This window comes from Vipera berus, assembly GCF_964194415.1.
Source record: "Vipera berus genome assembly, chromosome: Z".
NCBI lineage: Eukaryota > Metazoa > Chordata > Lepidosauria > Squamata > Viperidae > Vipera > Vipera berus.
Genome location: NC_138205.1, coordinates 43,843,602 through 43,865,766, shown reverse-complemented (window position 1 = coordinate 43,865,766; position 22,165 = coordinate 43,843,602). Strand labels below are relative to the sequence as shown.

The window sequence follows — 22,165 nt, the reverse complement described above, 5'->3', positions numbered from 1 at the left end:
ACCACTACGGTGGGAAGGTAACAGCGTTCCGTGCGCCTTTGGCGTCTAGTCATGCTGGCCACATGACCACGGAGACGTCCTCAGACAAGCGCTGGCTCTTCGGCTTTGAAACGGAGATGAGCACCGGCCCCTAGAGTTGGAAACGACTAGCACGCATGTGCGGGGGAACCTTTACCTTTACCTTTTTAATCTGAAAATAATTTTTGGGAATTAAGGAACCGTACAATCTGCAGAATAATATTTACATAATGCTTTGGTTATGGTTGAGGCTGCTTACAACGTAATTGAAATCACAACACCTGCTATTTGTGTTTTATTGTCAATATACCCAAACCCTAAGTCCTCATATGCAGCTAAATTAGGGTGAAGGGTGAAACAAAGTATGGCTGAGTTCACTTTACATCCCAAGCAACTTTTTTGAAAAAGGTTGGCAGTTCCCTCTAACTGCCAACATGGACAATGGCAGTTCATGCCAAACATCTTTCCAGTTAACACATTTGGGACAGAAGATAAATTTTTTAAAACTATTTGTGAGTTCAAAGTGGTTCTCATATTCCTTCAAGAAAATCAACATAAAGAGGAAAACAAAGTTCAGTAAGCATGTCCTACCTAGTAGATGTCCATAAAAAATTGTTTTTAAATGAAAGCTACACTGCGTGCTCAAATATTTGTATAATACGTTGTTGTATTTATTTACTTTTCTGTCTCAGTATCGGGGTGGATCCAATTTTAATCATATTTTATGTAGATCTGTTGAAATCTAGTGCAATTAATTTTTTTTGCCCAAGAATTTTCCTAGATCTTGCAACCTTTCTTCCTGATTTTTCTTGCCTTCCTCTCCCATCAGTTAGCATTCTGTGCCCATTTCTCAGTGATCTGGGTTACATAATACATAATATAACATGAGAATTCAAGCTACTGAGACTCCTTTAAACCACAGTTAAGCAAATCATACTTTAATACATTATGCAAAACAAATCAGTAAGCTGCTTTATGATGCACCTCCCTCCTTAGAGTTTTTTTCCATAAAGCTTTTTAGAACTTATGATAAATGTTCCTGGAATTATTTTTCTTGTGGTTATGAAGCTTGATTACATAGCCATTGATACTCATGCCATTACACTGAGAGCAGAGGACTTAGGAGATAAACTTGCTTGGAAATTAGCTTATCTTCTAGCAGCAATTTTCTCAGGCAATCAGGAAATTTTTTTGAAGTGTCCAGTCTGTTCTAGAACACCAAAATAGAGCTCTTCTGCCAACTTCAAAATTAATAGAGCAGGCAAAACAAACAAAAAACCCACTACCAGTATAAACAGCTTTATCTAATGTGAATTCATTTTATACTGAATCAGATTATGGTTCCTATTATATATATGGCTATATATAGCTGGCTAGTTTGTGGCTAATTGTGGATTACTTGCCCAGCTTTGCTATCCAATATATCTGCAATCTTCTCCAGCTTGGTGCTCCTCCAATATATTGGGTTCCAAATGTTATATTTGCCAACCACCATCTTGGAAATGGTACACATCTGGAGAATTCCAAACTGGGGAAAATTGCCCCCCCCCCCTTTACTGCAGTTGTACTCTTGCTGTTTTAAATGAAAAATATGTACTGTGTCCCTGATCTGCACTTTGGTGAGGTATAGATTTGGGCAATGCATTATTTCATTCTGTGGACAGTAAAAATGAATAAAATCTGCAAATGAATTTGGTTCACATTACTGAAACTATCCTCTTTTGGCAACAAATGTGAATTCAGATTAAGATCAAAACAGAGGCAATAAGATCTAAGCACAGAGACACCAAATGGGAAGAATGAGCAAGCAGAGTTTTTATGCAACCTCATGTTTCTTTGACAAGAGAAAAAACAACTTCTAGACAAAATGGAATCAAGCAAACTTTTGTGCATGGATGAAGAAGATCCCTTGTACGTCGTCAACTCCAACCATCAGGGTTGGAGGCATGTTGTAGGAACGGAAATCATGAATATGATAGCCATTTTTTGCAAACGATTCCTTGATGTCTGCTTCCTTCAGGGGCACCACTGTCAGCTTTACCTCTCCAGCTAAGTAGAAAGACTCTTCCATAGCTCCAATCATGAGAAAATGGCCACCAGGTTTAAGGAGTCTGGTGACATTCTGAAAAGCTTTATCAAAGCTTGGGCGGTCAGGGCTCGCAGCCTCTAGGCAAAAAGTAGAAACCAAAGCATCAGCTGGCTGGCTGAGCAAAGAACCCAGTGGGTTGGGTTGGTGGATGTCAATGGGAAGAATCTTTTTCAGCTTCTTTTTCAGCTTTTGTTCTTTCTCCTTCCACAGCTCCCTATAGTCATCAGGGGGGGGGAAAGGAGGGGGAGCAGAATTATGGCTGGTATGAGACATGGAAAATTTAATTCTAATATAGAAATGGAGTAATGTGTCAAATCACTACTACACAAATCACTATGACACAAAGATCAGTCTGGCTCCTGGCTAAGGCAGCATAATTCTAGGTACAATGTAATCATCCCTTTCCCACCAATCACGTTGGGGTCCTCCTAACCATTTTCAAGTGGATATAAATTCCAACATTATATCCCTTACGGGGACGAGCCGAGGAGTTTAGTCATCATCTGGCGGACAAAATCGCTCAGATCCGGACCGGTCTGGACTCTGGGCAGAGTCTGACGCGGAGGAATCGGACAGTCTTGAGCATGTTATCTGGACTGAGTTCGATCCTGTTTCCCCTGATGATGTGGACAGGATCATGGGGAGACTGAGCACCACCACCTGTTTGTTGGATCCGTGCCCCTCCTGGCTAGTTTATGAGGCCCAGGAGGAGACACGAAGCTGGTTCCAGGCAGTAATAACTGCTTCTTTGAAAGAGGGTGTCTTCTCTGCCGCCTTGAAGGAAGCGGTGGTGAGACCCCTCCTCAAAAAGCCTGCCCTGGACCCAGCTGTTTTAAATAACTATCGTCCAGTCTCCAACCTTCGCTTTTTGGCGAAGGTTGTTGAGAGTGTGGTGGCGCATCAGCTTCCTCTGTTCCTGGAGGAAACTGATTATCTGGACCCATACCAATTGGGTTTCAGGCCCAGATACAGCACGGAGACAGCATTGGTTGCGCTGGTGAATGATCTCTGGAGGGCTCGGGACAGGGGTTGTTCCTCTGTCCTGGTCCTATTAGATCTCTCAGCGGCTTTTGATACCATCGACCATGGTATCCTACTGCGGCGTCTCAGGGGGTTGGGAGTGGGAGGCACCGTTTCACGGTGGTTCTCCTATCTCCTGGGCCGTTCGCAGTTGGTGTTGACAGGAGGGCAGAGATCCGCCCCAAGGCCTCTCATTTGTGGAGTTCCTCAGGGGTCGGTTCTCTCGCCCCTCCTGTTCAACATCTATATAAAGCCGCTGGGTGAGATCATTCGTGGTTTCAGGGTGGGGTATCATCAGTACGCTGATGATACCCAACTTTTTCTTTCCACCCCGAACCAACCCAGTGATGCCCTCGCCGTGATGTCCTGGTGCCTGGAGGCGGTCCAGCTCTGGATGGGGAGAAACAGGCTTCGTCTCAATCCCGCCAAGACTGAGTGGCTGTGCATATCGGCATCTCGGGTCAACCAGACTATTCCACCTCTAACGATGGGGGGTGAGGTGTTACACCCCGTCGATAGGGCTCGCAACTTGGGCGTCCTCCTGGATTCACGACTCAATTTTGAAGACCATATAGGAGCCGTGACCAGGGGGGCTTTTGTCCAGGTTCACCTGGTGCACCAGTTGCAACCCTATCTGGACCGAGATGCCCTACGCACAGTCACTCATGCGCTCGTGACCTCCCGTTTAGACTACTGCAACGCTCTCTACATGGGGCTGCCCTTGAGGACCACTCGGAGGCTTCAGCTAGTGCAGAATGCGGCCGCGCGAGTTGTGATGGGGGTTTTCCGATACTCCCATGTAACACCTCTACTCCACGAGCTGCATTGGCTCCCGGTTGCCCTCCGGGTGAGATTCAAGGTGCTGGTGATGACCTATAAAGCCCTAAATGGCTTGGGTCCGGGATATCTGAGGGAACACCTGCTGCCGGCATCAAGCTCCCTTTGTCCAGTGCGCTCCCACAGGGAGGGTCTTCTCAGGGTGCCACCGGTAAGAGATTGCCGGCGGACGACACCCAGGGATAGGGCCTTCTCAGTGGGTGCGCCTGCCCTTTGGAACCAGCTGCCAGTGGAGCTGAGGACTGCCCCCGACCTCCGTTCATTCTGCCGGGACCTGAAAACCTGGCTCTTCGAGCTCTCTGGCCCAGGCTGAGAATTTTAATTTTAATTTAGTTTTAATCTTAATTTTAACTGGGGTTTTGCTTATGCAGGGACTACAGTAATATAATTTTTTAAATCTGTTTTTAACTTTTGTATCTTTGTTTTTTAATCACCCTGTAAACCGCCCTGAGTCCTTCAGGAAAGGGCGGTATATAAATGTAAATAAATAAATAAATAAATAAATATGGCTTTTCCCTAAATCCAAAAGCAAAGTCCTGTCTCAGTTACTTACCCTTTGCCCTCAATTTTACAAACATGCTGGATATAAGGGGACCAGTCAAAGCCATCTTTGTCTTCATTATGCACCCACTTGTGAATCAAAGCCCGGTTCACTTCCAGGAAGTCAGTGGCTACAATCTCCTCGAAGTAGTCACAGGCACTGAGGAGTTGGTAGATGGTGGGGCCTGTGCCAATATCAATCAGAATGTGGCCGGTGATCTTTCCTGCAAGGGATTTTTTTTTTAAAAAAAAGGAGCGGGGGGGGGAAACAAAGATATGCTTCATTTTAAACAGTTTTGCAAAAGATTTGATATTTAAATATCAAATCTTAGGCTAGCTAGTGAGAGTAAAGTGGAATTGGAGGAAGAGGAAGATAAGCCATTGGAATGTGGAGCTTGGATACACACTGAGAGTCCTCTGTCATACTTAGTCCCATTGATCCCAAAGGGTCATCCGAAAAAATGATTTTTGTTTTTCATCACAGCACTAAAGAATCCTAAGTGCGTGTGTGGAAGGAAAGCAGGGAATTGGCTCTCTAGGGAATAATATATTAAAAAGTAGCTGCTATTCCATTTCATTTTGAATTTCCTCTTTAGCTTTGTAACTTGGTCAGATGCTGTTATTGTAAGAAATTAAGCAGAAATAGAGTGCTAGCCCATTTGATGTTCCAGGAGACAGACAAATTTCCCTGAAAATTTTTGTAGGCAAAGAATTATTCTATGATTGTCAACCTAACCAAATTTAAGTATTATTAAAACAGTATAACAGGAATAGGGGTTAGTATAAGACTTATTATCTGTGCTGTCCCACAGCATTCATTTAACAGCAACTTGTCTATTATCTTTCTTCTAGCAAAGAAGTCAATAATTCATCAAAGACGGCGGGCAAGGCTGCTTCATATCTGCATTTTTTTATTTATAAATATACATGAACATTTAGAAATCTTTAACTAGATTTGAATAAAAACACAACATATTTGCAGAAAGACCAGGCATGGTCAACTATACAAATATTGAGGGGTCACTTCAGGACCCCTGTTCTCCTTTCATATCATTCTTAATTCTTACATTAGATGCAGATTTCTTAATCTTCAGGCGCAGGGTGCCTGGACATTTGCATCTTTCTTTGATAGCCCCTCAGTTAGTTAACAACTTTTTCTCAAGAATATGGGCACAACAGGTATTCTAGTTAAACTAAGTGCTAATGTGAAAATAAGATGTGAAACTGACTCCCATAGAAAACGACTGCTAGATAAATGCTTTGTTTCAACCTGGTTGATTCCTGCCCCACATTTCAAAAATTAAAATCTCACACATTTAGCATATAAACATTTAAATAAAAAAAATGCTACCAAATTTGATGGGAACGTGTTTTGGAGTTTCTCTTTCTGCAGATGCATAAATGGGATGAATGATAGTTGAAATCAAACCCTGGTATTTGCCGTTCCATGGGGAATATCCAAGATAGGATGGACAGTGATTGTTAACTCAGATGGCCATTTCAGGCATAGCTGGGGAAGAGCCTCTAATCTTCAAATACACTAAATCAGGCAGATAGAAATGGAGATGGTGATGGAGATGATGATGGAGATGATCATGACGACGATAAATTAAAAGATGCCTTGATCAGTTTTACCATGAGTTTATTCTGGTGAATTTTTCCAGTTAATTCAAAACTCAGAAGCAGGTATTTTCAAACCCTCTCCTTTCCCCTAGCTTCATAATAACATTATAACAACTCTGCAAGAGAAAGACAGTTCTTGCGAGCTGGGCTTTTTGCTCAGATTTTTGAGATTTAAAAGCCTTAATTTTGAAAGAGCTAAATTGTTTTGCTATTATGAAAACCTCTGAAAGGGTAGTGCTGGCCTACCTGAAAGCCATCACAGATCTGCTGCTAGGCCCCTTGCAATTTGCCTACCGTGCATATAGATCGGCAGATGATGCTCTCAATATGACCTTGCACTACATCTTACAACATCTAGAATCCCCAAAGAACTATGTAAGGATCCTTTTTGTAAACCAGCTCAACATTCCACCACCATTCCAGAAATCTTCCTCTCTAAACTGACTCAACTAGCTGTGCCTGATCATACTTATAGATGGGTTAAAAGCTTTCCAACGAAAAGGAAGCTGCAGGTTAAGCTAAGGAAAATCACATCAAGTGCCCGTTCAATTAGTACAGGAGCCCCCCCCCAGTTGCATGCTCTCTCCATTATTGTTCTCTCTATATATCAAAGACTGTATCTCGAAGGATCCTTCTGTTAAAATACTGAAATTTGCAGATGATACAACAGTCATTGGTCTCATCTGAAATGATGATGAGTCTGCATATAGAGAAGTAGTAGATCAACTGGCCCTGTGGTGCAGCCAGGAACTGAACTGGAGCTGAACACTCTTAAAACTAGAGAGATGACAGTAGACTTTGTAAGAAGCTCTCCTATTCTACTACCTCTTAGATAACCAAGTATCAGCAATAGAGACCTTCACATTTCTGTGTTCTATTATCTCCCAGGATTTGAAATGGACCCCTAACATTAGAACCATCATTAAAAAGGTTTTTTTTTAAAAAAAAATCTTCCTGCATCAACTCAGAAAGCCCAGACTTCCCAAGGATCTGCTGATATAGTTCTACAGAGGAATTAGTGAGTCTGTCATTTGTAACCGTCTGGTTTCGTACAGCAAACAAACAGGACAGGTACAAACCTTAATGGATAGTTAGGACTGCATAAAAATAATTGCAGCCATCCTGCCTTCCATTGAGGTCTGTATATTGCATGAACCAGAAAGAGGGCTGAGAAAATATCTACAGACCACTCACATCCTGGACATAATCTGTTTCAACTTCTCCCCTCAGGACACTGCTATAGAGCAGGGGTCCCCAACCTCCGGTCCATGGACCGATACCGGTCCATGGCATGCCAGCAACTGGCCAACACAAACAAGCAAAGCCCCATCCGTGGGATGCAGACAGCACACAAAACCACCACCCCTCCAGTCCGTGGAAAAACCTCTGTCCACGGAACCGGTCCCTGGTACCTAAAAGGTTGGAGGCGTCTGCATGCCAAAACAACTAGATTCAAAGATAGTTCCTTCCCCCGTGCCATCACTGCTGACTACTTACTTCCCAAAGCACTGTCTTAGGCCTAAGATTTTTATCCATGTAGTAAGTAGGCTGTGTTGCTATTATCATCTTTCTCATCTTCTCATTTCTCATCTTTTCTCATCTTCTCTACTATCTTCTCCTATTATCTTATGAATTTATTACATTTGTATCATATGATTAATGATTGTAACTATGTTTTATGATTTATGACCTATAACTTTGTTGTTGTATGTATGTACCCTGAGAGCTTATGCACCGAAGCTACATTTCTTGTATTGCCATCACACTTGGCAATAAAGAATTCTATTCTATTCTGTTCTGTTCTGTTCTATTCTTATTCTGTTCTTTGTTTTGTTCTAGATTACCAAGGTTAGCATTTTGAAAAATTATTAACAATTACTCTATTAACATGATGGGAAATAATCTAGGAGGGAAGATCACAGAGTGTTCCATCCAGAGAAAGAAAAATAATGTTAAATATCAGGAACCCCTTCCAACCAATGGAAACCTTGGTAATACCTTACCTGTGGCAAAGGCATCTGCCAGGCATCGGAGCTTCCAGGGCACCACAAAATCCTCACTAGTGAAATTGGCACGTGGTGGCCTGTAGTTATTCTGTAAGTAAGCCATGGGGTTGAACTTCTGGTAATTTTCAGCCATAGCTGCAACACTAATGGCATTCATGGCTTTGGAGACACTTAGCAGCATTCAGCTCACCTACTGTTTTGGAGTTGACATGGTGGTTTTATAACCCTGTGTGCCCAAGGTATTACAACAAGTTAATGGATGCAATGCAATTAGTGCCAAGTACTTTGAGCTGATACCATCAGAGATTCCCTGTAGGGTATCTATAAATTGGAGTCATTTGTCCAATACACGTCCATGTCCTTCCATAGAGTAATTGAGAAGACCTTTCAAAGAGCTTGATGAAGGCTCTGGCAAAGCTGTTGGGGGAAGGCAAGGGAATGGAGTGTGTATCTTGTACCGGACAGTCATTTAATAACTGTATTGAAAGGACACTTTATTGAGGTTGTACATTCAGTATAACAAAATTAGTGTCAGGAACCAGGAATGGCAATATGGTGTGACAGATACCATTGTCCTTCAGGGAAGGATCTTGTTCACAAATAATGCATAGCTCTTAAATTTAATATATGTCTCCACCCTCCCACTTTTGAGGGGCAGGAAACAGCAGTTGTAAATCAAGCTCCTTCTATATTTTCAAATAACCTTAGACGCAATCCAGATGAGGCAATGACTCTCCTCCAAGCCCCACCAAGAGATGCCAATCTTTCATTACTTAGAGCCAGAGTACACATTACATAGGGGATTTGCAATCAGTACCCCAAACATTTGAAAATAAAGCACAATGAAACAAAAATGAGTATCTTCACTCTCAATTGTTTTTCTTGGATAATAGAACTGGAACAGAATAAAACGGGACAGAATAAAACAGGACAGAGTAACAGAGTTGGAAGGAACCTTGGGGGTCTTGTATTCCAACCCCCTGGTCAAGCAGGAGATCCTATACCATTTCAGATTAATCTCTGCCCAGTATCTTTTTAAAAGTCTCTGGTGATGGAATCGCCAACAACTTCTGAAGGCAAGCCATTCCACTAGTTTACTGTTCTCGCTATCAGGAAATTTCTCCTTACTTCTAGGTTGCTTCTCCCCTTAGTTAGTTTCCATCCATTGCTTCTTGTCTTTCCTTCTTGTGCTTTGGAAAATAGGCTGACCCCTCTTCAAATATTGGAACACTGCTATCATATGGCCTCTAGTCCTGTAGTGCTAGACTAGAGATACCCAATTCCTGCAACCATTCTTCATGTTTTAGCCTTCAACCCTCTAATCATCTTTGTTGCTGTTCTCTGCACTCTTCCCAGGGTCTCATCATCTTTTTTATACTGTGGCAATCAAAACTGGATGCAGTACTCCATGTGTGGTCTTATAAAGGCCTTGTAAAACAGTAGTAACACTTCACGTGATCTTGATTCTATCCCTCTGTTAATGCAGCCTAGGATGGCATTGGCTTTTTTGGTGGCTGCAGCACACTGCTGGCTCATATTTAAGTGATTTATTTATTTTTATTTGATTTTAATTCCATTTATATCCCGCCCTTCTCCGAAGACTCAGGGCGGCTTACAAGCGTAGCAGTAGCCTTCATTCTATGTATATGCCTGCTTATTAGGGCTTTCATACACCCCCCAAGCGGCATTATTACAAAGTTAGCTTAATTGCCCCCAACAATCTGGGTCCTCATTTTACCTACCTCGGAAGGATGGAGGGTGAGTCAACTGCCCATTAGGACTCCAAGATCCCTTTCATAGTTACTTACACTGAGCCACGTTTCACCTAATTTATATCCGTACATTTGGTTTTTCTTACTTAAATGTAAAACCTTACTTTTCTCTACATCATTTTGTTAGATGGGGCCAGTGTTCAAGTCTGTCAAGATCCATCTGGATCTTGAGCCTATCTTCTGGGGTGTTGGTTATTCCTGCCAGCTTGGTGTTGTCTGAAAAATTGATGGGTTCCCCTTCTACTCCCTCATTTAAACTGTTTATGAAGATAGTAAAAAGTAATGGGCCTGTAAGGCCATTTTAAAGAAACGCATCAATTTGGGGTTTGAGGCCAAAACAGGCCTCCCTTTTTAATTTAGCAAACTCAAAGGACACTGTAGAAGGACAAAAAAAAAGAAAGAAAAGAAAAAAGGAATGTTGAATTTGGGGCCCTTTGCTGGCCTGAATGGGGAGGGGAAAACTGCAAAGAGCAGCCCTCTCTCTTCCTGTCCAACAATAGGGATGGTTTCCGAAGACAGTAGATGGTGCCATTGTCTAACAGAAAAAAAAGTCTGTCCAAAGAGCCAGATTAGCAGGGGGGGGGAACTTTCAAACACTTTTTCTTTTCTTTTCTTTTCTTTTTTCTTTTCTTTTTTCTTTTCTTTTCTTCCATGGCTAAAGTTGTTAAAAAGATAAGCTGGCCAAACAGAGATACACAAAGTTTTTCCGTGCTTTCTTGAAGATTACTTTTATTGCCACAATTTGAGGGCTTTCAGTGTTCTCCAATGGGCTAACACGCAGACTACTGGAAACATGGCTCCTCCTCTTCCCTAAACACCAGTTCATTTGCTCAGTGCAAATGAATGATTCTCAAGAGATTTTCTCAGACCTTTCCTTCCGTTCGCCCTCTCTTATGCGGGAATCCCTACAGTGGGGCTCCTTAACAGTTACCCATTTCTATCACATTGCAGGCAACTAAATCCCTGCATTCCAGGCATCTCTCTCTCTCTCTCTCTCTCTCTCTCTCTCTCTCTCTCTCTCTCTCTCTCTCTCTCTCTCTCTCTCTCTCTCTCTCTCTCTCTGCCTCTCTCTCTCACACACACACACACTCCCTCCCCCAACCTCCTCCTCATTCTGGAATGTTTGTTTCTACTTAACAAATTCCTCCTGTATTCTTGTTTCCTCCTATCCTCACTGAGTCAAACTCGCAATGTCACATGACATCGCGCAACGTATTGGGATGGTTTTGCCATTGCTGGCAATGGGGTGGGCGCGGCTTCCAGATGACGTCCCCGGCCCGTGGGCTGCAAGTTTGACACCCCTGAGTGCTCTTGATTTTATAGCTGACCTGCAACAGTTTTCCTGGATGTCATAGCTGAAGATTGTGAGTCACAATAGGACTCATTCACAGGGGGTCCTATTGGAGGAACCACCTTGAAGAAAAAAATCTTCAAGTCCCTGTTTGGGTGGCAAATACGTAAGGTCACTGGCCCTTGGCAAAACTGGAGAAATCATTAAAAAATCCAATCATGAAAACTCAAGCAGAGGCTTCTTAAAGATACAGCCCTTTAATTTTCGATCAAAATAAGTCCTGGGTGGGAGGAAACACAATCTGAACACTGGCAGTGTTGCATTCAGAAGTGCCACACCTTGGAAAGTTAGTAACATTGCTTTATAAACTTTGTTAGCCAATGAAAATCAGACAACAGAGTCATTACATTACATCAATCATTCCTATACACTCCCTTATTCCCTCCTTCAGTACAACCCATCCACGTACATGTTTCCCACACTTGCATGAAATTTGTCCCTGACACAAACTCTGATTACAGAAGCGAGATAGCAATAGTTAAGCTAAACAATTTCTTTTTGTTCCAGTTACAGGACCCTTCAGGCCTAAGACAGAACCTTGTGGTAACCCATTGTTTACTTCCCTCCATGTAGATGTAGTTCCATTGACTACTTGTTGAGTGTGACTTGTCAGCCAGTTACAACTCCATTTGGTGGTAATGCTGTCACATTTTTCTAGTTTACTAAGAAATAGCTTGTGGTCTACATTGTCAAATGCCTTACTGAAATGCAAGTATACTAATAATGGAATGGACCAGAATGGACAGGTATTCTCTTACAGGTGTTCTCCAACTCATCTAGAGTGGACAGGTGTTTTCGTGCCATGCCATGTTAATCAATTGTTAAAATAAATACTACACTTGATTGATACATTTTACTGTGAAAAGTGCATCTGGCATGTTTGGAAAAATCAATGAAAATGCTTGCCTGTTGACTGACATAATTATGAAATTTTCTGCTGCCTACAACTGCTGATAAAGCACTATCAAATGTATCTCCTATTTACCCCATTGAGGTTATAAAATGCTATAATCTTCTCTATGCAGGTGCATCCAAATGCATTGGATTACAAATGCATTTTCCCCAGTGCAATATTGCTGGTTGAGATGGCAGAAACTGCAATCAAAACATCTGGAAGTTAAATTGGTAAAGGCTGTTTTTAGATCCAAATCTGCAACGTGATCCTTAACATGAGTGAAATATATAAAACACAGAAGAAACCTATTTCTCCGTCCTCTTCCCATCACATTTTTTACTGTATTAAAAAAATCATGGAAGAGCAGGAAATGAAAGTTACAGAGCCATGAAGCCTGTACAGTTGAATGTGAATACCTTAGATGAGCAGGGGTTCCCAACTGGAGGTACGAGACAATATTGCGGGGGGTGCGAAAGCTTAGGTTTTCAAAATTATGGTGTATATGCATAATTCATTGCCGTTATTTCAAACTTTTGTAAGAAGTGTTCTAGGGGTGCAGGGTATAGAAAAGGTTGGGAGCCACTGCCTTAGAGTAATCTTTATTGCAAAAGGAAACATACTAGATGTTCTGCTTTGAATTCCACAAATCACCCTGTTTTGCAAAACTGGATGGAAAGAAAATAGTGCAACTGTTCTCAATCTGCTGATCTCCCCTGATTGGGAATTCCAGAGGAGAAGGCAAAGTGTTTGTTGCAAAACATAGGGAGGCGATCGGGAGAAAGAGAACTTTGCTGTAGCCTACCTGCTGTGATAGAAAATATCTTGGGACATAATAATGCAATAGTCAAATCAAGGAAAATGGTTCACCTTTATCAATAATATGCCCTTTTAAGCATGATTTCTAATTTGATATGATCTTATCAAAATCCAGTAAAAGTATTGAGTACACAAAGAATTGTTCTGTGTAAAACTGAAAGTGATCATGGGATGGGGCTTCCAAAGTACTGTATTTTCCGGCATATAAGACGACTTTTTAACCCATGAAAATCTTCTCAAAAGTTGGGGGGTTGTCTTATACGCCCAGTTGTCTTATACGCCGGAAAATAGTACATAAATCAATCGAGCGCCCCCGTTCTTGCAAAGCAACTTCAAGCCTCCTTAGTCCAGTCCCCCCTCCAACGTGACTCTCCCTTCCCACCCCCAAGAGCCTCTAAGCCCCTTCCCCTCGCCCTTGCAAACGCCAGACCACGGGAGTGGCAGGAAGCCCCTCCCCCTCACCCAAGCGGCATCTGAGCATAAGCAGAGCGCGCCCTGCTACCCGCTATCTCTCCCGGCAGTCTGGACAGTGGTACTGGGTGGCCTGGCACCCCTCTCGCCCGCAGACCACACAGCGGTCCTCGCCAGCCAGCCTCGGCATGGCCGCCCCAGCCCGGCTCTCCAGCACGTCTTCCGGGCCCACCTGGCCGACCGCCTCCTGGGTGGGGCTTGGCTTCAGGCGCGGCGGCTGCTCTGTCTGCAAATGTGCTCTCAAAGCCGGATTGCGCTCAGCCATGCAGGCTGCCGAAAGGCAGGGACTCGGAGTTCCCGTGGTGGCTGCGGCTTCTGGCATGCCATTTGCAGAGTCTGGCCTGGAAGAGCGCGTCGTGTGAACGCAGCTCTTGCGTTTATTCCAAAGGGTGGGTGGAAGGAAAAGCCCCTTTGGGCTTCAAAATGGAGGCTTTGCACCTTCTGCATCAGACGGGGCTGAATCGGGCTTGTGTCGGACACTTGGCAACTGGCATGTAAGTATTTTCCGGCGTATAAGACAAAAAATCTTGAAAATCTTCTCAAAAGTCAGGGGTCATCTTATACGCCCAGTTGTCTTATAAGCCGGAAAATACGGTATTCCAGCCACACTTTTCTTTCTTCTGAGATACCCAGAGGAGAAATTCTGCTGTCATATCACTCTTTGCTAGCTGCTTATTTTTGCCATTATATTGCAAGAACTACAAATAGGTTCTTTGCCCTAATTTGCTTCACCCATACTAGATTGAGATATAGTTAGAAACTGCATCTTACTACAAGCAGCTGAAAAATCATTAAAGTCACATCAAACAAGAGCCAGGGACAATTATAATCCCCACCTTCATTTCTTTTTCTTTTCAACTGCCCACTGAAATAATTGTACATCTATTGTGTACAGGCTGGGTGGTTGTATATGTGCAACTGAAAATGCGTCAAACAAGCTGTTCCAAAGTGAGTGCACATCTGTCTGCATGTCTGGGACCTGTCCGATATTGCAAGTTAGATGATACAATTACAGAAAACTTATTAAAAGCAATTCTGAAGCTGGAAGGAGTGTAGGTTTTAAAGCCTACACTGTTGTTCATTATTATAGTGAAAAAACAACTGGTTTTAAGGAGTCACCTCATTTGTTTGTGCTGGCTGCTATCAACAATCTGTCTAGTAACAAAGAACAGCTGATGGGTTTCTAAAATCCACAGTCTAAATATCCCACACAATGCTGAATGAATGCTAAGAGAGGCCTTATTCTTTGATGGTGGAAATATTATAAGAAGATGAAAAAAGGAATAGATAAGTATAGTGTGTCACTCGAGAGCAATCCAATGCATACTGATTCAGATCTAACTTCCTCTGAGTTCCTTGGGACTTTTTCATAGGTAAGATTGAATTGATGCATTCCCAACACATACTTGGGGTTGGTTTACATACTACTTAATCCAAGAAAATAATTCAAGGTTATTTTCCAACTGCAGAAGGGACTGACTGACTGACGGATTCACTGCCTGGGTTGCTTGGGCCCAGCAAAGCAGGGATTCTTATTTCTATATCAATAGAATTCAATTATGGAAAGTTTGAGTATGCTAGAGCTAATAGGAGAAATCAGGCCACATGCATCAATATGTCTACTCATCCATAGTAAGCCAGTTAGTCACATATGACCACTTCTCATATGGCCTTTTAACTAGTGCCATTTAAAAGTGTTCAGAACAGAGGCATGCTGATTCTTCTTACCAACTTGTGAGTTCCTTCTTGTCCCAGGTCTTTGCAGTGTTTGGTTTTACACATGCTGCAAAAGTCATGCTTCTTCTACCCCCAGCATTTCCATGCCACTTAGTAGGGACTGCTTGCCAAGTCAACATCTCATGTTGCCCCTGACCCAATCTACCCTCCAGGAACATGCAGGACATTTTCTCCCAGTTACACCAAAGTTTTGGCATTGAATCTCTCTGGAGAGGGAGAGAACTTGGCTCTGAGGGAGCATGGTGGTCCTGAAACCTGAGGGGGAGGGAAAGAGTGAGGGAGTGGAAAGGTTTTTCCAAATGACTTCATCCTGCAGAACTGTCATAGACCTATGTGGGCTCAAGGCAAAGAACTGATTCTGAATACTCTGCATAAACTTTTTGTGCACTGATGCCTTCTAGTAGTGTATAAAGAGATCATAGGGGTTTGATGGTGAACATACAACTGTACATAGTCTGACAATAATAGATAATATTAGTGTTGAAAGGACTTATGAAATTGAGTATTCTTTCATGATGATGATGATAAGTTCTATGGCATATATCATGTGGTGGGCTCAGTAATTATTGGCACACTAGATGCCACACCCAAATCTTTTGGTCAGAAGTTAGAAAACCTGCACATTGATGTAATTTCCATCTGTCAGTTGTAAGAGGCCACGCTGCATGGATCCGCACATATAATACATCCATATATTACAATAGCCCAGGTTCTTGAGAAAAACATGATGCACCAGCTAAAGAACTGGCAGCTGTGACTTCATACTGTTGTCAATAGATTATAGTAATAATAATTAACAACTGTCAATGAGAAAGACAAAGAAGTCTCAATGGTAGATGTAGCAGTACCTGGAGATAGCAGAATAGTATAGAAAGAGCTGAAGAAATTCACAAAGTACAAAGATGTGCAAATACAAGTATAATAAATATGGCAAAAGAGAGCAAAGATAGTTCCTAGAATAATAGGTGCCTGGGTGGCATTCCCAAAACATCTTGAGCACCACTTGAACACCACTGACATTGATGAAATCAACTCAGTCAATCAAAAAAGCAGTTCTCTTGACCAATTTACAGTTTACATCCTGCAACCATCAAACAAAATCTGCCTATTCCGGGTCCTTGGGAAGGACTTGATAGGTGGAACAAAAATGCCAGATCCACTCCAAATATCTGGCTGACTCCGAAAAGAACCATAATAAGTGAGGAGGAGGAAATGCTTAATGTTTATTGTACTTAAATTCCTTAATGATGAAAAAGTACTTGTATACTATGCAAAATCAGAGGTATTTTTTCTAGTCTTTGGGCTGATCTAAAGGCATTAAGAAGCAGTATATCTCTAAAGAAGGGATGTGGTGGCTCAGTGGGTTAGGATGCTGAGCTTGTTGACCAGATGGTCGGCAGTTTGGCGGGTCAAATCCCGAGTGTCGCGTAACAGAGTGAGCGCCTGTTACTCGTCCCAGCTTCTGCCAACCTAGCAGTTCGAAAGCATGTAAAAATGCAAGTAGAAAAATAGGGACCACTACGATGGGAAGGTAACAGTGTTCTGTGCACCTTTGGCGTCTAGTCATGCCAGCCACATGACCACGGAGATGTCCTCGGACAAACGCTGGCTCTTCGGCTTTGAAACAGAAATGAACACCGGCCCCTAGAGTCGGAAACGACTAGCATGCATGTGCGGGGGAACCTTTACCTTTACCTTTATATATCTCTAAAGATCCACTTCCTCATTGAGAGAAACTCCAAATAAAGTTATGAGTTTTCATGAGCTCAATAGATTTTAATTTGAAGTATTAAATTGCTGTAATGCCCATCCAAGTTAAAGATTAATGCACAATGCTGTAGATTAAAAACTTACAAACTTTCTTTTGATCTTCAGTAGTGAATTAATTAAATTACCAGTCCTTACTATTGCCAGAAATTACAGAATTAAAAGAGCATTAAAAATTGTAATGTCATTTATATGCATTCCAGTAACACATATATCCCATGAGTGAAAAGGGGTGGAGAAGAAGAGAAGCATTCAGTATTGGAAGGCTGTAGCAGTGACTCTGCAAGACCAATTTAGCTCCAGCACCATCCCCCAGGAATGAGCTCTCCAAAAACTATATAAGCCACCTAAGCAGGGACAAAACACCAGACAGAATTGAGATTTACAGTTCTCATTTTATTTCAAACAGAACTTTACACGCAAAGATGCATGGCAAGAGTGTGATCCTCCGCAGCTCCGGAACGCTGTCTGTGGCTGAACTGGCCTGCCAGGTGTCTGAGAAGGATGAGGCCCGGAAGGAATCATTCAATGTTGAATGGAAAGACCTGTCGCTCACGTCAAGGCCTGAAGAAGGGTAAGTGTTTGTCTTTATTAGGCAAAGGTTGTATTAGACCTGGTCAAAAATGATTTATTCCAGCAGATGGATGGGGAGAGATTCCTTAGTTCTTTCCTGAAACTTGGAGGACGGACTGCCTGGACTTCTATTAACATGTCTACACAAAGTGAAATCATGGTACATTCATTTAGGAAGTCAGACATAATCAGATCTTGGAAGTACTACATACGTTGGGAGATGAAAAACAGCTGGATTTTTCAAGAAGTTGATGTATTTCTTTTATCTGAAAGCAACAACCTCTCATGGGGTTGGATTGAAGTGTTTCTGAGGTTATGATTAGGTATAGCACCAGAAATATGCCTACTGTGTGTTACACATAAGGGCAAAACAGGCAGAAAGAGAAAGGGACACCTAAAGGATGGACATGAATATGAATCTCCATATGCTCTAAGCTTGGGTTTAGATTATGGCGTTTTAGATGAATAGATATGTGACATGAAATCACAACATCAGTGATATACCATTGAAAAAAGTGAGTTGGGTTGAAAGGAGAATGGCATGTTCATGGTTATTACAGCCCGGATTTTTAAAAGTAGATTTTTCTGCTTCTATTCAATTTTAGTAGATGTTGGTTTAAAGCCAGATTGAGTGTAGGCAAGAAGGCCATGATACAGTTGATTGTCCTCTGTTGTTTACAAAAATATATTACCTCTGGCTGTAAGAGCAGATTTTTTTGAGTTTAGCAAAGGTCTGCCTAGTCTTGCTTCCTGTTTCACCTACAGTGGATAGGCAGATGCTCATGAAATAAATTACCCATAGGATTCAAAGGCAATTACCAACTCTGTAATAATAATAATAATAATAATAATAATAATAATAATAATAATAATAATAATAATAATAATAATAATAATAATAATAATAATAATAATAATAATAATAGGTTGGAAGGGACCTTGGAGGTCATCTAGTCCAACCCCCTGCTAAGGCAGGAAACCCTATACCATTTCAGACAAATGGCTGTCCAGTCTCTTCTTAAAAACTTCCAGTGTTGGAGCATTCACCACTTCTGGAGGCAGGTTGTTCCACTGGTTAGTTGTTCTAACTGTCCGGAAGTTTCTCCTTAGTTCTAGGTTGCTTCTCTCCTTGACTAGTTTCCATCCATTGCTTCTTGTCCTGCTTTCAAGTGCTTTGGAGAATAGCTTGGCTCCCTCTTCTTTGTGGCGGCCCCTGAGATATTGGAACACTGCTATCATGTCACCCCTCACCCTTCTCTTCATTAAACTACACATACCCAATTCCAGCAACCGTTCCCTATATGTTTTAGCCTCCAGTCCCCCAATCTTCCTGGAACTTATAGCAGGGGCACGCTGCTTCCTACTCTGGCAAGTATTACTGTATAAGTAATAGCCATTGAAAGGGCAATCTTCCATTAATTTGTCCAACTCCCTTTTGAAGCCATCTAACTTAGTGATAGTGAATGCCATCCTTGAATGATACATGTACTGAGTTCAATTTCACATAAGCTTAGCAACAAACATGTACTTGAAGGCTTAGTATAATGCGTGAATATTATCATTAAATGAATGGGACCTCCTCTCCTGAATTTCTTCAGTTTACTGAGCATTTCAAGCTCTACTAGCATGAAAGAGAGAGAGCAACAACATGTTCTTCCTCTATCCTTAGCACACAAAATGTAATCTCATTGCTTTCTCAGTCCCCATTATCATTTATATGAAGTTAGGATATTTATTAATCTATTTTGGAGACGGTGTATCTCCCTTACATTGAGCTATATTTGCTATTGTGTCCTTCATTCACCTAAACTGGATAGATATTTTTTTTTTGGGGGGGGGGAAGAGAGTTCTTCACAATTCCGTTTGGAATTAACCATTTTCATTTTGTAGTATTTGCAATCAGAATGTCCTTCATGAACTTCTTCAATTCTATAAAGCCCTACTTGAACGTTCTCCTCTCAACAAACTGCTACCACATGAAAGTAAAACTGGGGATGAGTCTCTTAGGCAAGCGCCTGTATCTTTCCTTTTTATTGGCTTTCTCAGTTTGTGGAGGCTTGCTATGTGATTGGTAATCATGAAAGATCAGAGCTCTAAAGGATGTATGAAGGGAACCTCCAAGCCGAAATAAACTCCTCCAAGTGTAAATGTTATACAATGGGAAGAAACTGAGAGATCTGAGTTTGCATGCTCTTAATTTGTTCCTTCTGGCAAGTGGAGAGTGCACTTCAAACAAACCAAATGAAGACTGATTTTGAATGACTATATTCTTGATGGTTTCATTCTTTCAGATGAAAGAACGCAATCTCAGTTTCCCTGTTTTGGCTTGCAATGTACTTTGTAAGGTTGGTTTCAAGACAGGATTATTACAGTATGTTGTAGGGTGGATTTCTAATTCATACTGTGCTCACATCCATATAGCTGCTCTCACTCTGAGGTCGACAATCAGCACAAAGAAACCTACCAACAACAACAGGAGGCTTGGGCCATAGTTCAGCGATCGCCATGGGGCATCCTCCGTCTAGGTCTGCTTGGTGAGCCTCTGATCTCTTATCATCTGCCTTACCAGCGACCTCTACCTTTGCCTATCTTCACACCAGTCAAGCTAAGCACCAAGGCTGAACGGGAGCTGACACCTACTCCATCAGAGTCAGTGGAGTCTCTGCCAGTCACAGGTGTCTGCCCTGACAAGAAACCTGTGTTTGAGATCACCAAAGAGTTGCCCCTTGTGGTCCAGCCCACCTGTCCCGACTTCAAAAAAGCTGGCCTGCATCGCTCTCTGTCCCGTTCTATGTCTCAGGACGCCCAGAGAGGCTGAAGCAATTCAACAACTCTCCTATTTGGAACTGGCTTGGGCCAATGTGCCTATTGCTGCATGAGGACAATCTGAAGAGGCCCAGATATATAGAAAAGACTTTGTAGGATTGAACTTTGAATGGCCTTCTTTTTCCGGGGGTGGGGGTGGGGAGGCGAGGATGTGGGATGTCTTTGTGTATATATAATTAGACATATAATGTTAGATATTTCTATGACCAGTGTTTATTTTTCTGCATTGTTCTTTCTTTCTTCTTTTGTTTAATGTTACCTCCCTTGAGAAGTAAGGAAAGTCCACGTTAATAAAGGAAAAAAGAAAAACAGTCCTTCCTTATGCAAGGTGATTGACACAATTACAGTGAGAAATGAATTTGCAGATAAAATGGCTGATCAAAATGATAAGAACTGCAGTTTCTGGGTTTTAGCAAGTGAGATCTATGCTTGAATTATTCTTGAGTTCGGGAAAATAGTGCTTAATGGTGTAGCTTGTGAAAGAATTTGGAGGAAATTGTTGGCCTTCTTGGTCCTGTTCCAGGAGGAATCTTTGGATAGGAGCTACCTCCTAGGATCCTATTCTGATATTCCCTCCCTAGTTGTGTGTTTTAGGATTGGAGACACCCGCAGAAATGTCTCAGTTGGTAAACATACACTGTGAAAGATGGAGAGTAAGTACACTTCGGGAAAGTGTTGAATGAAGGTTGAATTAAGTGGCTTAGAGAAAGGGTAGGAAATAGATTTAATGTATAAAGAAGAGATTTGGTCTTTCACTTCTTGTCCCAAGCAGTTAAGGAAGAAAAAAGATTCCACTGTGAATTTTTTATAGTGCCTTCTATTTCTTGTCTTGTTTTCTTTTAAATAAAATGATATGTGGATTTCTCTTGATTGTGTTCTAAAGGATTGATGAAATAAAAAGAAAATGATGAAATGTGTATCTCTTTCACTTGGACACTTTTGCATCAGTCTAGTAACTAGTTCTACCAACCTGACAAGATAATTAATTTCCTTCAATTCATTGGGCAAATTTTTGAACATAAATCTCCATTAGATACATATAAGAGGCAAGTTGCTTTCAATTGTGAGATGGGCTACATATAAATTTAATAAACAAATAATAAATCTGTTGCATGGTTAAAGAAAGCCACCATAAAGCTGCATATTAGTTCACGCCACCTCACAGGAAGAGTTTATTTAATTCAACAGCATACCTTAGAGAACAGTTCCTTTATTATTTTCACAAATACAGAGCCAAATCAGGTAAGAGGTTTCACTTCCTCTTCTATTGCTAAAGGAGGGGAGCTTTCATACTACATATTGTGTAATGGGTTCTGGACCGCATGGAAGACAGCAGGCAGATGAGTACAGCAACAGCTCTTTATTGTGGGTAGTACTGAACTGAACAAAGGGGGCTACCTGTACCCCTTATATACCTTGCCAGGTATGCTCTCGGCCAATCCGTTCATCTGAATCTCCCGCCGAAAGCTAACCAGCCAATACGGTAATGGTACAGTGCCACCTGGTGGTATTTGCCGAGCTGCTGCTTAAACCCCATACATAACACTCCTTCCCCCTTAAAACAACAAACAATATATTTAATACAAAACATCATGCATAATATTTTCCTGCAGTTACAATGGTTAATGGCAAACCATGACTTGACTCTAGGCCTGTCCCCCCCTCAAGATTGTACATAGTCTGCGAGATAAGCAGGTGGCCTGTGAGCCCTGGAAGACCGCCTCAGAGTTTGCCATTCATCCAGGAGAGCAGAGTCAGTGGTTGAGTCCTGGCTCAGAGTTCCTGGTTGACCCATTTCAGGGTCAGCCCCTGCAAACACGCTGT

General features: G+C 41.9%; 3 protein-coding genes across 4 annotated transcripts in view; 2 read left to right on the top strand and 1 right to left on the bottom strand.

The window, feature by feature from the left end:
- The window catches only part of MIEN1 (migration and invasion enhancer 1), a 443,636-nt gene that overhangs the window by 119,642 nt on the left and 301,829 nt on the right, over positions 1–22,165 (top strand). The window lies entirely within an intron of this gene.
- PNMT (phenylethanolamine N-methyltransferase) lies at positions 1,818–15,181 on the bottom strand. Its single transcript, XM_081343288.1, has 4 exons — positions 15,167–15,181; positions 8,131–8,359; positions 4,518–4,728; positions 1,818–2,321 (listed from the first exon to the last, which is right to left on the bottom strand). The coding sequence occupies exons 2-4, from the start codon at positions 8,312–8,314 to the stop codon at positions 1,892–1,894; spliced, it is 825 nt and encodes a 274-aa protein (XP_081199414.1). The 5' UTR covers positions 8,315–8,359; positions 15,167–15,181; the 3' UTR covers positions 1,818–1,891.
- Positions 17,304–21,254, top strand: TCAP (titin-cap). Its single transcript, XM_081343818.1, has 2 exons — positions 17,304–17,516; positions 19,937–21,254. The coding sequence occupies exons 1-2, from the start codon at positions 17,368–17,370 to the stop codon at positions 20,331–20,333; spliced, it is 546 nt and encodes a 181-aa protein (XP_081199944.1). The 5' UTR covers positions 17,304–17,367; the 3' UTR covers positions 20,334–21,254.

What these genes read in the sequence shown, in the direction of transcription:
- TCAP (XM_081343818.1), top strand. Translation starts at nt 17,368, where the DNA reads ATGCATGGCAAGAGTGTGATCCTCCGCAGCTCCGGAACGCTGTCTGTG. An exon ending in ACGTCAAGGCCTGAAGAAGG is followed by an intron (nt 17,517 to 19,936) that starts GTAAGTGTTTGT and finishes ACATCCATATAG; the next exon opens with CTGCTCTCACTCTGAGGTCG.
- PNMT (XM_081343288.1), bottom strand. Translation starts at nt 8,314, where the DNA reads ATGCTGCTAAGTGTCTCCAAAGCCATGAATGCCATTAGTGTTGCAGCT. An exon ending in GGCAGATGCCTTTGCCACAG is followed by an intron (nt 4,729 to 8,130) that starts GTAAGGTATTAC and finishes AATCCCTTGCAG; the next exon opens with GAAAGATCACCGGCCACATT. An exon ending in TGTAAAATTGAGGGCAAAGG is followed by an intron (nt 2,322 to 4,517) that starts GTAAGTAACTGA and finishes TGATGACTATAG; the next exon opens with GGAGCTGTGGAAGGAGAAAG.